Source organism: Hibiscus syriacus, unplaced genomic scaffold, assembly GCF_006381635.1.
Source record: "Hibiscus syriacus cultivar Baekdansim isolate YM2019G1 unplaced genomic scaffold, ASM638163v2 tig00110450_pilon, whole genome shotgun sequence".
In the NCBI taxonomy this organism is placed as follows: domain Eukaryota; kingdom Viridiplantae; phylum Streptophyta; class Magnoliopsida; order Malvales; family Malvaceae; genus Hibiscus; species Hibiscus syriacus.
Window position 1 is genome coordinate 3,275,897 of NW_024062743.1, and position 15,368 is coordinate 3,291,264.

At 30.6% G+C, this 15,368-nt stretch overlaps 1 protein-coding gene across 1 annotated transcript; it reads left to right on the forward strand.

Moving 5' to 3' along the window:
• The first annotated feature begins 7,847 nt into the window (after nt 1-7,847).
• On the forward strand, nt 7,848-13,229 carry LOC120126170 (coatomer subunit epsilon-1-like). Its single transcript, XM_039144443.1, has 7 exons — nt 7,848-8,033; nt 8,124-8,213; nt 8,339-8,490; nt 11,120-11,255; nt 11,336-11,491; nt 11,965-12,044; nt 12,976-13,229. Exons 1-7 carry the CDS (start codon nt 7,863-7,865, stop codon nt 13,067-13,069), a joined length of 879 nt encoding a protein of 292 aa, XP_039000374.1. The 5' UTR covers nt 7,848-7,862; the 3' UTR covers nt 13,070-13,229.
• The last annotated feature ends 2,139 nt before the right edge of the window (nt 13,230-15,368 follow it).

Genomic DNA, 15,368 nt, shown 5'->3' on the forward strand with positions numbered 1-15,368 from the left:
AGTTCTCTCTTTTATAGTATTTCTTTTTAAGATTTGGGTGAAATCATCTACACACTAACAGAAACAATTTCCAACTATTTGTATCAAACAAACAAAAGAATGCAAGATTGAAGAAAAGACTGACAGAAAGAAAACAAAACAAGGAAAGTGGGTCGTTAAAGAAATCAATAAAGAAGACAAACAAAGGAAGCGGCTGAAAGCAGGAATTATGCTTTAGGGACCTGTTTTCTTATTGATAAGGGGAAGGACTATGCTTCAGAATTAGGGTTTGAGGAATTGTGATTGGGAAGGAGGGGATCAGGCGAGCAAACTTCCCCATTTGGGAGCCTGGGTTGGAGGGTATCTTAGGTGTTTCCACGTGTAATAAGAATTTTGATAAACTACGTGATTAGTACTTAAACTATCAATTTTGATCTGTTTTAGTACATAAACTTTCAGTGTTTTCAAAATATATCTAATATTTAATTTTTGTTTCATTTTAGTACACATTATTAAAAATTTAACGCGTTTTATACCTAAACTATCCATTTTGGTATGCTTTAGTACCTAAACTCTCAATTATAAAAAAATAACGTTAAATTTTAAATAGAGATAGTAAAATGAAACAAAAACTAAACTTTATGCATGTTTTGAAAAAACTGAAAGTTTAGATACTAAAATAGACCAAAATTGATAATTTGCATACTAAACGTGTAATTTACCTTAAGAATTTTACTTTTAGGCTTACTAGTATTTTTTTTATGTAAAATATACAAATGATCTATCGATTATAGGAAATTACGTAATTGACTCCTATGATTATTAAGGATTATGAAATAAACCTTAATAATAATTTATTGTTTTGTTGAATCAATTGATTATTAAAAGTTATAAAATGATCACCCAACTCTTCATATATTCTAAACTCGTCATTTTCTATTAAAAAATTGACAGTCCTATAAGTTTACTGTTAACCTACTTATTAGGATATGACAAAATATTATCCTATAACTGTTTGTATTGTATAATCATTTGAGATTTTTAGAACATATTTTATCATATCACAATCAGTAGATTAATGTACAAGTCATACAACAGTCAATTTTTAACAAAAAAGACGAGTTTATAACATAAAAATATTCGAATGATTATTTTATAACTTTTAATAATCAATAAATTCAACAAAATAGTATCTTATAGTCTGAAGACTATCTTATAATTTTTAATAGTCCAACGATTCAAAAAGAAAACAAATGTGTATTTGTGTTCTTTACCCTACTTGTTTTCACTTCATTATAAGTTTAACCGTATCAAAGGTAATTAAAAAATTAAATAAATTTTAAATTGAATTTATTTATTAAATTTTGTAAATGATTGAGTTGAATTAAAGTTTATAATACATATAATTTGTTTATTAAATAATACATATAAATTAAATAAAAATTAATATAAAACTTTTTATTTACCAAGACATTACCATCAAGACGTTAATTAAGCAAAGACGTTAAAGGGTGCGTTTGGTTCACGGAATGTAAGATTATCAGTGGGAATGTAAGATTACCAGAGAATAGGATTACTGGGAATGTTGTATTTTGTGTTTGGTTGGTTTAGCAGGAATGTAAGATTACCGTGTTTGGTTAAAGGAATAAAAGATTATTAGAATGTATATTTGACCAAATTGTTCTTATTATATATTTTTATTTAACAAGTTGGAAAATATTTATATATTTTTTTAAAAAAAATTTAAATTTATAAATCTATATAATTTTTTTACAAAATTGAAAATATAACAAAGTTTAATGAAAGGGTAAAATTTTATTTTAACCCCTGAATTTCATATAAAATTTTAATTATAGATTTTTTTTGTAAATTTAAAATAGTTTAAGGATAAATTTGTAATTTAACCTTTGTAGAATTTTTATTATTCAATGACATAATAAGGATATTTTTGAAAAAAATTTAAGGGCATTTTAGTCCAAAACAACAATTATCTAACAATACCTAAGGAAAGGGAGGTAATGACATCCCGATAATATATCCAAAAAATTCACTATTGATAATGTAAGATTACTGGGAATAACATTCCCGGCCAACCAAACGGGAGAATGTAGATTCCATTCTTATGAGAATCTCACATTCCCCCAACCAAACACACCCTAAGGGTGCGTTTGGTTCACGGAATGTAAGATTACCAGTGGGAATAAAAGATTACCAGGGAATAGGATTACTGGAAATGTTGTATTTTGTGTTTGGTTGGTTTAGCGTGAATGTAAGATTACCGTGTTTGGTTAAAGGAATAAAATATTATTGGAATGTATATCTGACCAAATTGTCCTTATTATATATTTGTATAATATTACAAATTGTAAAATATTTATATATTTTCTTTAAAAAATTAAATTCATAATATTTATATAATTTGTTTTACAAAATTAAAAATATAAAAAAGGTTTAATGAAAGGGTAATTTTTTTTAACCTCTGAACTTCATATAAAATTTTAATTATAAATTTTTTTTTGTAAATCTAAAATAATTAAAGGATAAACTTGTAATTTAACCTTCGTAGAATTTTTATTATTTAATAACAGAAGAATGATATTTTTGAAAAAAATAAAAATTTAAGGGCATTTTAGTCCAAAACGCCGGTAATGTTATAATACTTAAGGGAAGGGAGATAATGACATTCCTGGTAATATACTCCAAAAACTCTACTATTGATAATAAAATATTACCGGGAATGAGATTCTCGACCAATCAAACATAAGAATATGGGATTCTCATGAGAATCCTATAATCCTTAAACCAAAAATACCATAAGTGATATTATATTCCTTTCAAAAAAGAATGTCTTGTCCTGTTAAACTTTTTTTTTTAAATAATACCGTTTGTTCATTAGATAAAACTTGAAAACAAATACAAACTTGGAAAACGAACTAAGAATGGAGAAAACAAGTTAAGCTCATGCAACACACAGAAAAAACAAAAACAGACAAAGACAAAGACAAACGGAAAGTAAACAAGCTAAATCCCTAAAGCACAAATAGAAAGGAAAAACAAAACCAGAAAGAAACGGCATAGGTCCCTCATTCTCCAACCAAGCAAAGAGATAATAACCTAAATCAGATGAGGGAATTTGGGGGTTCCTGCAAAGAGAAAAGTGATAATGAAATCCACCCCAAATTTGTATCACGTAGCATCTTCAAGTGAGAAGTATGTTCCTCCGGTCAGCATCCATGAAGGTTGAAACTTCTGGTGGAGCTTCTTCAATCCAAAGAGAATCAACAACCACTTTCTTACCATAAGAAGCCATTGCATGAGCCGCTTGATTACTGGAGCGGGGTGAGAAACTGAAGCGACAACAAACAAATCGAAGAGCAATGGCCTTAATATCCCAAATCACAGGTCGGAGTTCTGAGTATTCATCTCTCAACTCTTCAATTTTCTGCATTACGGTTCTCGAGTCACTCTCCAAGGTCACCAATTGGAAGCCCAACTCAGCCGCAAAGAGGAGACCATGTCGAACTGCCCTTGCCTCAGCCAGAAAAACCGAAACAAAATCAGGTTGAGATTTGACGCCGGATCCCATAATAAGCCCCAATTCATTTCGGATAATGAACCTTGAATAAGCTTTGTTAATTGTAGGTAAGCAACATGAATCAACATTTATCTTAACCCAATCAGGCAAAGGAGGAGACCACTGAACAAAAGTAGAAGGGTGAGGGCGATGCATGTTTTGCAGGGAGGTTTTATAATCTTGGCAGTAGCTCCGAACAAAAGTAACTATACATTCCACCCATTGAATTTTACCTTCATGAAGTTGCTTGTTGCGTGCAAACCATACTGCCCATATTGTGTATGCGATAATTTCCTTTTTGTAGCCTCTGCCATTGTCAAATAACCATGAAAGCCATTCAAAATAAGATAGGTGATTAGCGTTAGCCGATCATCTAACATTAAGCTTCTGCCACACCTGTTGCACAAAAACACAGTCTCAAAAAATATGAACTCTGAATTCAGGAGCATGATTACAACGCAAACACTTAGTATCAAATGTATTTCTCTTTTGAAATATGTTCTTAAGTGTAGGCAAATAATTCCACAGGGTTTTCCACAAAAGGATTCGAACTTTTGAAGGGCGGTCAAGATCCCAAATTTGTTCGAACACCTTTTTCTCGACTGGAGTTATCCGACTCTTACCCAAAAGGAGTTTGTCCCGTTAACTCTTTATATTATGTATATTAAATTAAGGTGTATTTTTTTATTAAATTTTTATTTCACATATATTTAATAAGATTTTTAATCTGAATAGATATCAAACTTATAATTTAAAAGAGTGAAAGAGAGAAAAGATATCTTAAAAGTTGTTATATAAATTGTTGATAAAAGAGAATAAACTTTGAAATAGATACTCGTGTAGTGTGTTATGATTCCAGTAACGAGCTTCATCGCTGTGGACGACCAAAAATAGAATCAGGAGGCTGAAAAGTAACGAGGTTATAGTATATTTACGAACCATGACTGTTGATTGCTGATTGGGAGCATCCATAGTGAGAAAAATGGCATTGAATTGAATGAAAGCAAGTTTGAATGTTAAATCAATAAATTATTCCTGCCTATATTAAGAAAACAAGTTTGAATGTTAAATTAAATTCAAAAGATTTAAGTTTTTTTAGGGTGAAAGTCTTGGAGGTATTAAATATATCAGTCGTTCTGTGTATGAGGCTGAAATGTGGGCGATTCTTGATGGCCTTCAGGTAGCTTGGAAGAGTGGAGTGAACTAGTTGGTGGTATAAACAGACAACATCTAAGTGGTGGACAGTCTTAATTCGCCTAGCCAGATGTATGAACCAGCCGCAGATGGCCAACATCGACCTTGGTATATGCTATGGGCTCTCGATCATCTACCAGCCTCCTAATGAAGTTCAAGGGATTCTCAACTCTGATCAGGACTACTTAAAAAACAGACTGTCCCATTGTTAGCACAATGCTTTCACTTGTAACAAAAAAATATAGTGTTTAGTACCATTTCATTTAAATAGATTAAATTGACTAATCAATCACAATTTTAGAATTAAGACTTTACTTGCTATAAGAATAGAAATGGGAAAATATGGAAAATTTATAAATTAAATAATTGAAAAGTGTTGTTGGGATGGATTGGGACGATAGTAAGCAATTCATCTCTTTTGATCTAATTTGAGTCGTCATTAATTATATCGGTGATGAGTTGTAGACTCAAGAGAAAGGAGGAGAAAAAAAAGAATCATCACCCTCTCCCTTTTTCTTGATATAAGAGTTTATATATATTGATCCCGTGTGCATGTTGGTATCAGATTTAGGATCATGATTATTATCTATAGATCGAAAGCAGACTCGACCTAAAAGATATACATGTCATGTACTACTTTTTTAAATGAGACCTCTAAAATATTTTATAATAAGACAAATTGTAAAATATAAAAATATCATATTATGATTATTTTTCATAAAATAAAATAATTTCAAACATATAAAACTAAATCAATGTTATAAAGTAACTCTATAATCGTGATGTAAGAATTGATAAAGGAGGAATAGAAAGGGCTTTCTTGATTGATGTAAAGGACATAAAATTGACAAGAAAAGGGAATTAATGTAGAAATTAGAATGACCAATTTTTCACTTATTTTTTTCACATGTGTATACAATAGAAAAAAAATGACCTTTTTGCATTAGTATGGTTTTTTTTTTTCAAAGTGTAGGACCCCAAATTTTAAGATCCTGTAATATATCACATATCACACTTTTACATAAATAGGCCTAACCAAAAGAGTAAATAACTACGACCGCCAGTCTATAAATTTAGAAGAAGAATCATAACTCTCCCCCATTCGTTTAACATGTATCCATTCCCATCTATCTGAGAGTTAAGTGGGACAAATTCCCACAAAACCCACCCCGCTAATACCTATATGTATATATTACATTAAATACTATGTTAACGGTGGTTAATGGGAGTTAAAGAAATAATTGTTATTTTTAAATATTATAAATTTGAGTATTAAGGATTATAGGATATTTAAGCACCAAATAATTAAGAGTTTTAAAAGAAATATTACTACTTATAGTTACTCTAAATTAATAAGAAATAATCTAACTTGATAAGAACAAAGAAAGTTCAAGATTAAAAATTATATATTTAAAAATTCAAAAAATATATAAATTGATTAAATCAGTCAAATGGTAAAGTTTGACTTATACCATTAATCACTAAATTACTATCATTTTTCATTTTAATTATTAAATTATATTTTTATTCTCATCATCGACCAATAGGAAAAACAACAACATTAAAGTGGAATTTTTCTATTTTATTTTTCTCATCATTTTCTATATATTAATAATTTATGTGCTATTTTTAATAAATAAAATACTTTTAGAAAATGATGACTTGTCACTTTTTGTTGGCAAGCATTTATATATTTAAAATTGATGTAGAAAATAAAAAAAATAAAAAAATACATCTTAGAATTATCGTTAATTTTTTAACGAAATCAATAATAATATTATAAAAAATAAATATCACAATAAAAAATAATAATAGTTTGATAAGTATTAAAATAATTGGATAAATTACATATTTAATACCTAAATTTTTATTTTTATTCTATTTCAGGACTCAAACTTTATTTTTTAAATCACATCTAACATTTATTTTAGGTTACAATTTGGTACCCACTGTTAAAAAATTAATAGAATTGCTGACGTGATAATTTTTTTATTTTTCCAATGATAATATGACATTACCTTATGATCGTTAAATTTCAACGAAATCAATAATAATATTATAAAAAATAAATATCAAAATAAAAAATAATAATAGTTTGATAAGTATTAAAATAATTGGATAAATTTCTTATTTAATACCTAAATTATTATTTTTATTCTATTTTAGTACTCAAACTTTATTTTTAAAATCACAACTTACATTAATTTTAGGTTACAATTTGGTACCCACTGTTAAAAAATTAATAAAATTGCTGACGTGATCATTTTTTTATTTTTCTAATGATGTATGACATTACCTTATGATCGTTAAATTTCAACGAAATCAATAATAATATTATAAAAAATAAATATCACAATAAAAAAATAATAATAGTTTGATAAGTATTAAAATAATCGAATAATTTTCATATTTAATACCTAAATTATTATTTTTATTCTATTTTAGTACTCAAACTTTATTTTTTAAATCACAACTAACATTTATTTTAGGTTACAATTTGGTACCCACTATTAAAAAATTAATAGAATTACTGACGTAATAATTTTTTTTTTATTTTTCCAATGATGATATGACATTACTTTATAATCGTTAATTTTCAACGAAATCAATAATAATATTATAAAAAATAAATATCACAATAAAAATAATAATATTTTGATAAGTATTAAAATGATTGGATAAATTACATATTTAATACCTAATTTTTTTTCTATTTCAGTACTCAAACTTTATTTTTTTAAATCACACCTAACATTTATTTTAGGTTTCAATTTGGTATCCAATGTTAAAAAATTAATAGAATTGTTAACTTGATACTTTTTTTTTTCAATGATGATATGACATTACCTTATGATGACATATCAACATCACTGTTGAGCTTTTAACAGTGAAGTATGAAACCTAAAATAAGCATTCGGGATAATTTTAAAAAATAAAATAAAATTTAAGTGCAAAAATAGAATAAAAGTAATAGTTTAAATATTAAACATATAGTTTACCCTAGAATAATTTATCAATTGCATATATTGCAAAATCTTGTTAATAGATTTTTAAATCTTAAGAAGAAAAGTAAAGAAAAGCATTTGTAATTGGTTTGAGATCTGTTTTAGGGAAAATGGCAGCAGCGGCAGCACCAGATCACTTGTTCAATCTGAGGAACAATTTCTACTTGGGCACCTATCAGTCCGCCATCAACAACAGCGATCTTCCCAACCTCTCCCCCGAAGACGCCGTCGAGCGCGATTGCCTCGTCTACCGCTCTTACATCGCCCTCGGCAGCTACCAGGTAAACCCTCCCTTTTTCAACTCAATTTCATTTTATTCTTCCTCTAGTACTTGCAATCTCTAATACTCGTTTTCGTTTCTCGAATTTCAGCTGGTGATCAATGAGATCGACTCCTCCGCCGCTACTCCTCTCCAAGCCGTTAAGTTGCTGGCTCAATATCTCTCCAACCCTCATGATAAGGTGAATTTCGTTTTAGATCTGCTTGAATTTTGTAGTTATAAGTACAGATCTGCAAAAAGAATGGGAAAAATATGTTGGTTTGATTTGGGATTTACGGTTGGGTTTTACTGAATTAACGCATTTAGGAATCAACAATTGCTAGCTTGAAAGAGTGGTTGGCAGATCCAGCAATTGGAAACAATGCCACATTAAGGTTGATTGCTGGAATAGTTTTCATGCATGAAGAAGATTATATTGAAGCTCTTAAACACACCAATGCTGGTGGCACCATGGAACTGTGAGTTTTCTCATTCCACTGTATTTTCATTCATACTTGCATTCTATTAAATAGGTAAATTTAAGCTTAGTTGGTTCTTGTTCTTTGTTCTATATATATTCAAATTGGTGAACATTTGCTTGTACTGTCAATTCACCTAGTCTCCTTAACCATTAAAACCATTCGATCTTTATTTATTTAGACTTTTCAAATTGAAATCTTAAGCATAGAAGAAAATGGTTCATTAGATGGGAAACAAAATCGAGAAGGAAGGATTTGAGGTTGGTTTGAAGAAAAAAATACTGACTGAATTCCACATGAATCAGTTAATTAACTATTATACAATCCTGAATCCTCTGTTATTTCATATTGGTCCAAAAGTTTCGGTTGCCTAGTTCAATGTGCTAAAATTCAGACCTCTGATAATAGAAACATGTAATTTTTCTGACTCTATCTATATCTCTCTCTCTTTGGTAAATGAAAGCAAGTTGAAATTGTTACATACACTAGATAGAAAATGGATTTGAATGCAAAGCACTTTACTAATATGTCCCATCGTGGGAAAAACTAACTGTTGCAGGTGGTGTAAGTGTTAAGGATTAGATATTTATACTTTAGATGGTTCCTAAACTATTCTTCGTGGCCCTGAGAAATGATCCATTCAATAGAGGAACTTGCATCAAAATGAACATAGGATAACCTTTCCTATAAAAAACCTGTCTATATCTGGGTTATCACAAAATATCAATGTTGCTCCACTTCTGAGTTTAAATGGATCAGAATAGGTTTAATTGCTGCATATTGTATATCATCCACAAACTGAAAATTCTATTTTACTTAGAAATTACATATCATAAAAGATTTTAGATCTAAGCAAACAGATCCCATATCTAAAAAAGATGGTGAGGAGTATCTCTTCAATTTACAATATACAACAACAATAATAGTAAGTTTCAGTAAGTTATTCTCTGTATCTGATTCAAATACTGCTGATGATGCTATAGATCCACCATTGTTGTGAATATGTGCTCGTAAGTTTGTATTTGGCAGTAGTGCTAAAAGAATTACATTTAGTTGACACCTGGCTTGCTTATTGTCTTGCATTGTTAGTAATGTATTCTTCAGCCAGCCAATTTTCCTTATCTCTATGTTTGTGATCAGAGGTGAATAATCCTGGTTTGATATTGCTAAAAGAAAATACCTGAAGTACAGGACAGGATTCTAGGTATATATATTGGCAAGTCAGATGTTTAAATTTGCTAGATTTGGCTGGATTTTGTTGAATTTTTCCTCCGAGGAATCTACTTGTAGTTCATCTGGTTTCCCTAATACCCTAGCCGTGTAGTTGGCTGAGATGCTGCCTTGAATGGCTCACAGAGCCCTCTTTTGGTTAATTTTAAATGGAATTTCGCTGATAGATATCAGTGTTTTAAAAAGCGCGCTTGAGGCGCTAGGCGAGGCGTTTAGAAGAAAGCCTCCGACCACCAAGGCGGCAGCGAGTACATGAGGCGGCGATTCAGTCGTTGGAGGCGGCGAGAGGCGACGCTTTTAGCGATTCACGTACAATGACCCATTTCAGATTGTGTCGACTCTCGTGATCAAGTCTATCACCGTCATCTCCTCTTTATTGTCTTTCAAACTACACCGTTTTACGCACTTTCTCTGGAAATTCCTTTTTACTTTTCGGAGCAAACTCTCTGTCATAGTTTTTTGTTTTTTGATTTTTGAAGTGGGAGAAGAGAGACAGACAAAAAGGGACGGAGATGGTGAGAGTCAAAAGAAGAAAAAGAAGGAAGAATGAAACGAATACTGTCGTTCGATTTTTGCCAACTGGGATTCAATCAGGTGTTTAAAAGAAATATATTAAAATGAGCTTGGATTTAGAAGATTACATCTCCCTTATTCTTCTACAAGTTCATTACCAAACATTCGGTTGAATTTTTTTTCCTGAATGTCTTCTTAAATGAATATTTTGTGAGCTTAATTAAAATGGTTTGAAAATTTATATTAATTTCGAATAAAATTTTAAAATTAGAACAATTCTTTTACAATTTTAAATAGCAAAATATTAAAACAACTTAAAATAATACAACAAAAATACTTGTAAAATATTTACAAATGTTTTGTAAAATTAAGCGCCTTGCGTACGTGAATCCCTCGCCTTAAAGCGCCTCAAAAATTGAGGCTCTCGGGTAGCTAATCGCCTTGGAGCGCCTCGCGCCTTTTAAAACACTGATAGATATATAGTAGCCAACTAAATTCATAAGCTGGTGAAAGTAAAATATTTCTTGCCTATGTAGGTCTCTCACTCTCTTATCTTTTCCACAAATTCAAATTACATGCATAAGTTTGTATAACATGCTGGCTTAATATTGCATTTTTTTGGGAAGTTTTCCTGCTTGAAAGTTGAGTTATTCTGTAAAATCCTTGTACCAAATATACTTACAGATGTAAATTAGGAGTTGATGTCAATTCCTTCAGAAAATGTTATTGTTCCATTTACTTGGCTTCTGAAAAAGGCTTCTGTTCCGTCTAGTGAATTTGATTTGACCCTTTGATTGCTAAAGTACAACATCAGCAACTTATTTATGTACAAGCAAATTGGAAGCTCTGATTTATCCGCTGGAATTTTCTGTTCTCCATTTCTCAGTCATGCATTGAATGTGCAAATCTTCATTAAGATGTACCGATCAGATTACGCAGAGAAACAGCTGAGGATCATGCAACAGATTGATGAGGACCATACACTGACTCAACTTGCAAATGCATGGTTGAATCTGGCAGTGGTATGGCATAATTTTCATTTTAATGATACTATAAGTGGGAAATCATGGGTATGGTGTAACATGTTATTCTACCAAATCAGGGTGGCTCCAAGATACAGGAAGCATATCTCATCTTCCAAGATTTCTCTGAGAAATATCCTATGACTGGATTGATCCTGAATGGAAAGGCTGTCTGCTGTATGCACATGGGAAAGTTTGATGAGGCTGAAACACTGCTACTTGAAGCACTTAATAAGGCAAGTTGAAATGGTGGAAATCAATTTTTTTATTTCTCTTGATTTAAACCTATGATTGGGCAATTTTATTGATCTTATGATTGTCTCATGAACAGGAATGACCACACTTAATGTGGTTCATGATTTTAGATTACTCTGCCAGACTTACTATCATTAAGTTTCATTTGTATTACCTTTGAATGACTACACCTAATGTGTTTCATGATTTTATATTACTTTGCCAGACTTGCTATGCATTAAGTTTGAGTTGCTGATATAGCCTTTGAGTATGTCAAATGATATTGAATTTGAGTCTTGGATTTTCCTTTAGCTCATTTATATTCTCGTCAACCTTAAAGTTTAGGATTCATCTCGACACTGAATATTTCTTTCTAAAGTTTCATTTTTTAAGACTTTCTAAAGTTTCATTGCTTCATATTAGTTGGATTATATATAATTTTATGCGATAAGTGGTTGCTTGTCAATCGATATAGGATGCAAAGGATCCTGAAACTCTGGCCAACCTGGTTGTATGCAGCCTTCACCTTGGTAAATCATCTTCACGCTACCTAAGGTAAACTAGAGATTCATATCCTCTATTTTTGTTTGTCCTGGCTTTTATTTGTTGAGTACCCCGTTATCACTTTGGAAATTTTATAAGTTTTGGCAACATTTTACTAAGTTACTAAGCTGATGACAAAAAGTCCATGTTCTGTAGTTACAATTGTTTGATATATTAACAGATCTGATACCCTAATAGGAGTTTCCATTATTCATGTTAAAATCCTTTCTTCTATGTTTCTATCAAATATTGTACAGCAATACAAAAATAGCAGATATACCTACGTGTCTGCTAAGCAAACTGCAAAGTTCTCAGTTTGGAGTGCCTAGTTGGTAACAAAGATTAAGCATGAGATTTAGCCATCCTTTTAATTATTTTTCATGAGATTTAGCATGAAGTTGTCTTTGGAGCCTAAGGTAAGGCTTGAAAATCTTGCAAATGTGATGCTTCAGTATAAATTGATGTTAGCTGGTTCAAAAATTTGCCTTTCCCTGTGTCAAGTTACCATTTTTTTTTTGCATTTTCCTGTCGGCAATTTATTCATGAAGAAAGCAGGTTGCCTAACCTTAAATCAATTGAAAAAAGTTGACTATATATATGTATATATATATTTTCCTAATTCAGTCGACATGCCATGCAAAACTAGATATTTAAACATTGTAAGTTGAAGCAGCATTTCAGTGTAAAGAGAGCATGCTGGATGTTTCATTGTTTCTTCATCTAGATTTAGTGGTGCTTCAGAAAATGACAGTTAACCTTGACACTTTAAAACCTCTCAAGTGGACTTAAATCGGAATCCTTAATTCAAGGACGAGTCTTTGTAGATTATTTCATTTAACTGATACTGACTGATATTGCTGCCAGATCTTAATTGAGAAGCTATATTGTTGATTGATTTTAGAAAATGCTCCCAACCCTGACCTTGTTTTTAACTACTTCGCAGCCAATTGAAACTCACGCATCCGGATCACATTCTCGTTAAACGCGCGTCCTCCGCAGAAGACAGTTTCGAAAGAGCTGTACAATCAGTTGCTTGAAGAAGTGGGGTTAGTTTTTGTTTTACACAGTTGTTATGGTTGCTATTCTTTGCCCTTACCAGAGTCTATGATGAATTATGAGATTGTTGGCAAGTGTAGTGCTTGCTGGGGAAATATAAAAGAGTACTTGGAGTTTGAAACATTTGGATTCTATGTTTTTTGACCATTGTTTTATACTATTCATGAGAAAATATCACTATGATGAGTCTAAAATACAACCGGTTAATTTAAGGCTAAAGAAAAGGCAGAAATTGGTTGTAATTGAAAAACTTACCAAAAGCGTGATTTTTTTTAATAAACTTGGTAACATATTTTGTTGAAATCGAAAATATTATGTTTCCTATGATAGATCATGTAAATTGTATAAGTGTTTCGGTTCCCACATAAAAAAGTTACTGTTAAGATATTTTTTGTTGTAACCAAAATTATTACTAATTTATAGTAAAGAGTTTAGGAGATTGAGAATCTAGGTATTGATTAAATCTATCTGCTCAATTTCAGCTAATCAAGTTATTTAGATTGCTAATCCAACTTCAGTTTTTGTTATATTCATACTCAATCGTCTGAATAGAAATGCTTGTGTCCAAGCATTTGCATTTAGTTCTCCATTGTCAGATGTAAATTCTAAATTTGTTCCCTTAAATTTGGTCCATTTTACTATTTTTTTCAGTCATTTTGAACCTTTTTATTTATAAAAACTGTAGTCCGGTCAGATTTTTCCATGCAATATTTTTGTTTAAAAATTCAAAATTAGTTTTTAGTTTAAATAAAATCATAAAATGTAAATGCAAGATTATAAAAATTATATAAAAAAACAGAATTTGTTTCTGAAGATATATTTTAAAAATGATTAAGTTTAATTTACTTTTAAAATATAAAAAACATTAAAATTATAAAAGTTAATAAAATAAAAAAATGAATAATCTAAATGAATTCGTGTTATTTTTATTGAATTCTAGAGATTGTAGCATCGATCTCGCACATCTTTAGAAAATGTGGGGCTGCCTCCTCGACTTGGTGCATTCATATTAAACCAGGGCTAATTGAGGAGTTTATGCTATGTGGGTCGTTTTCATGGTGCATCCAGAAACGGTGAAACTATGAGGCGTATTTGAAGGGATGGCGATGACATGGAATCGGGGAGTGCGAGATGTCATTGTTGAAACAAATAATAAAGATGTTCTAACACTTGTTGAGAGGGTGTGGATATGGAGGGTTATTCGTGGATGGTTCAACACGTGGTTGAAGTGCTTAAGAGAAAATGGTGGGTCCTGTTATGGTATGTGCCAAAAGAGAGAACATAGTTGCTGATGAGCTGGTGAAATTGGCATGGAACTTACCCTTTAGATTTCACCTGTTTCAATGTGTCAAGAGAAGGGAACATGATTGCTGATGATTTAGTAAAATTGACATGAAATTTATCTTTCAGATTTCACCTGTTTCAGTCTGTGTCAAGATAGGGGAATATTGTAACATCAATAGTTTGTATTCGTCTCAAAATACGAATTAAAGATGTCATATCAACTTGTCAGACACTCACTGAATATATATGCTTAATTTATTTTTAATAAAATCATAAACTAATATTCAAACATCGAAAGCAAATCTATTTTTAGATAGCAGTTTAGTGATGTTTCATAAACTATATAGTATTGCCTAAACACTATTTAGTTTTAAAAAACCATTTAAAATATGATAGCATAAATAGTGGTTCACTTATAGATACGGATATAGCTAGTCTAATCAAAGTAAAATGATCCTAGTTACTATTACAAACCATTTAGAATAAAACGATAAAACAAACTGATAACATAAATATACACACCACTACTAGTCAAAAGTAATATCAGAGATGTCTTATTGATACTGATAATGTAGATGATCTTCAGAAAGATGTTCGGGAGGCTCCTCACTGTACGTCTGTAACTCTATCTGAACCTACGCATGAAAATCATCACGCGCTAAGTATAACTTATAAGGCATTAATAAGCTAAGGTGAGATAAAATATGAAAATATCATAAATACAATAAAACATTAAAAGTAAATTTAAACAAACGTTAAATTTTGAAACCGTTTTATTCAAGTCTAGTACTTATTGTAACCTGAAAATCAACTTGTTTCATATTATTGTAAAAAATCATAATAAATAATATAGGATAACATGAACATATCATATTTTCTACATGCGACTTGCATATTTCATTTTCTTAGCCCAAAGTATATTTAAGAGAATATAAGGTACGAGAGTAGAACATAAGGTCTGCACTAGGCACATCACAGTGCCAATTATAACTAATC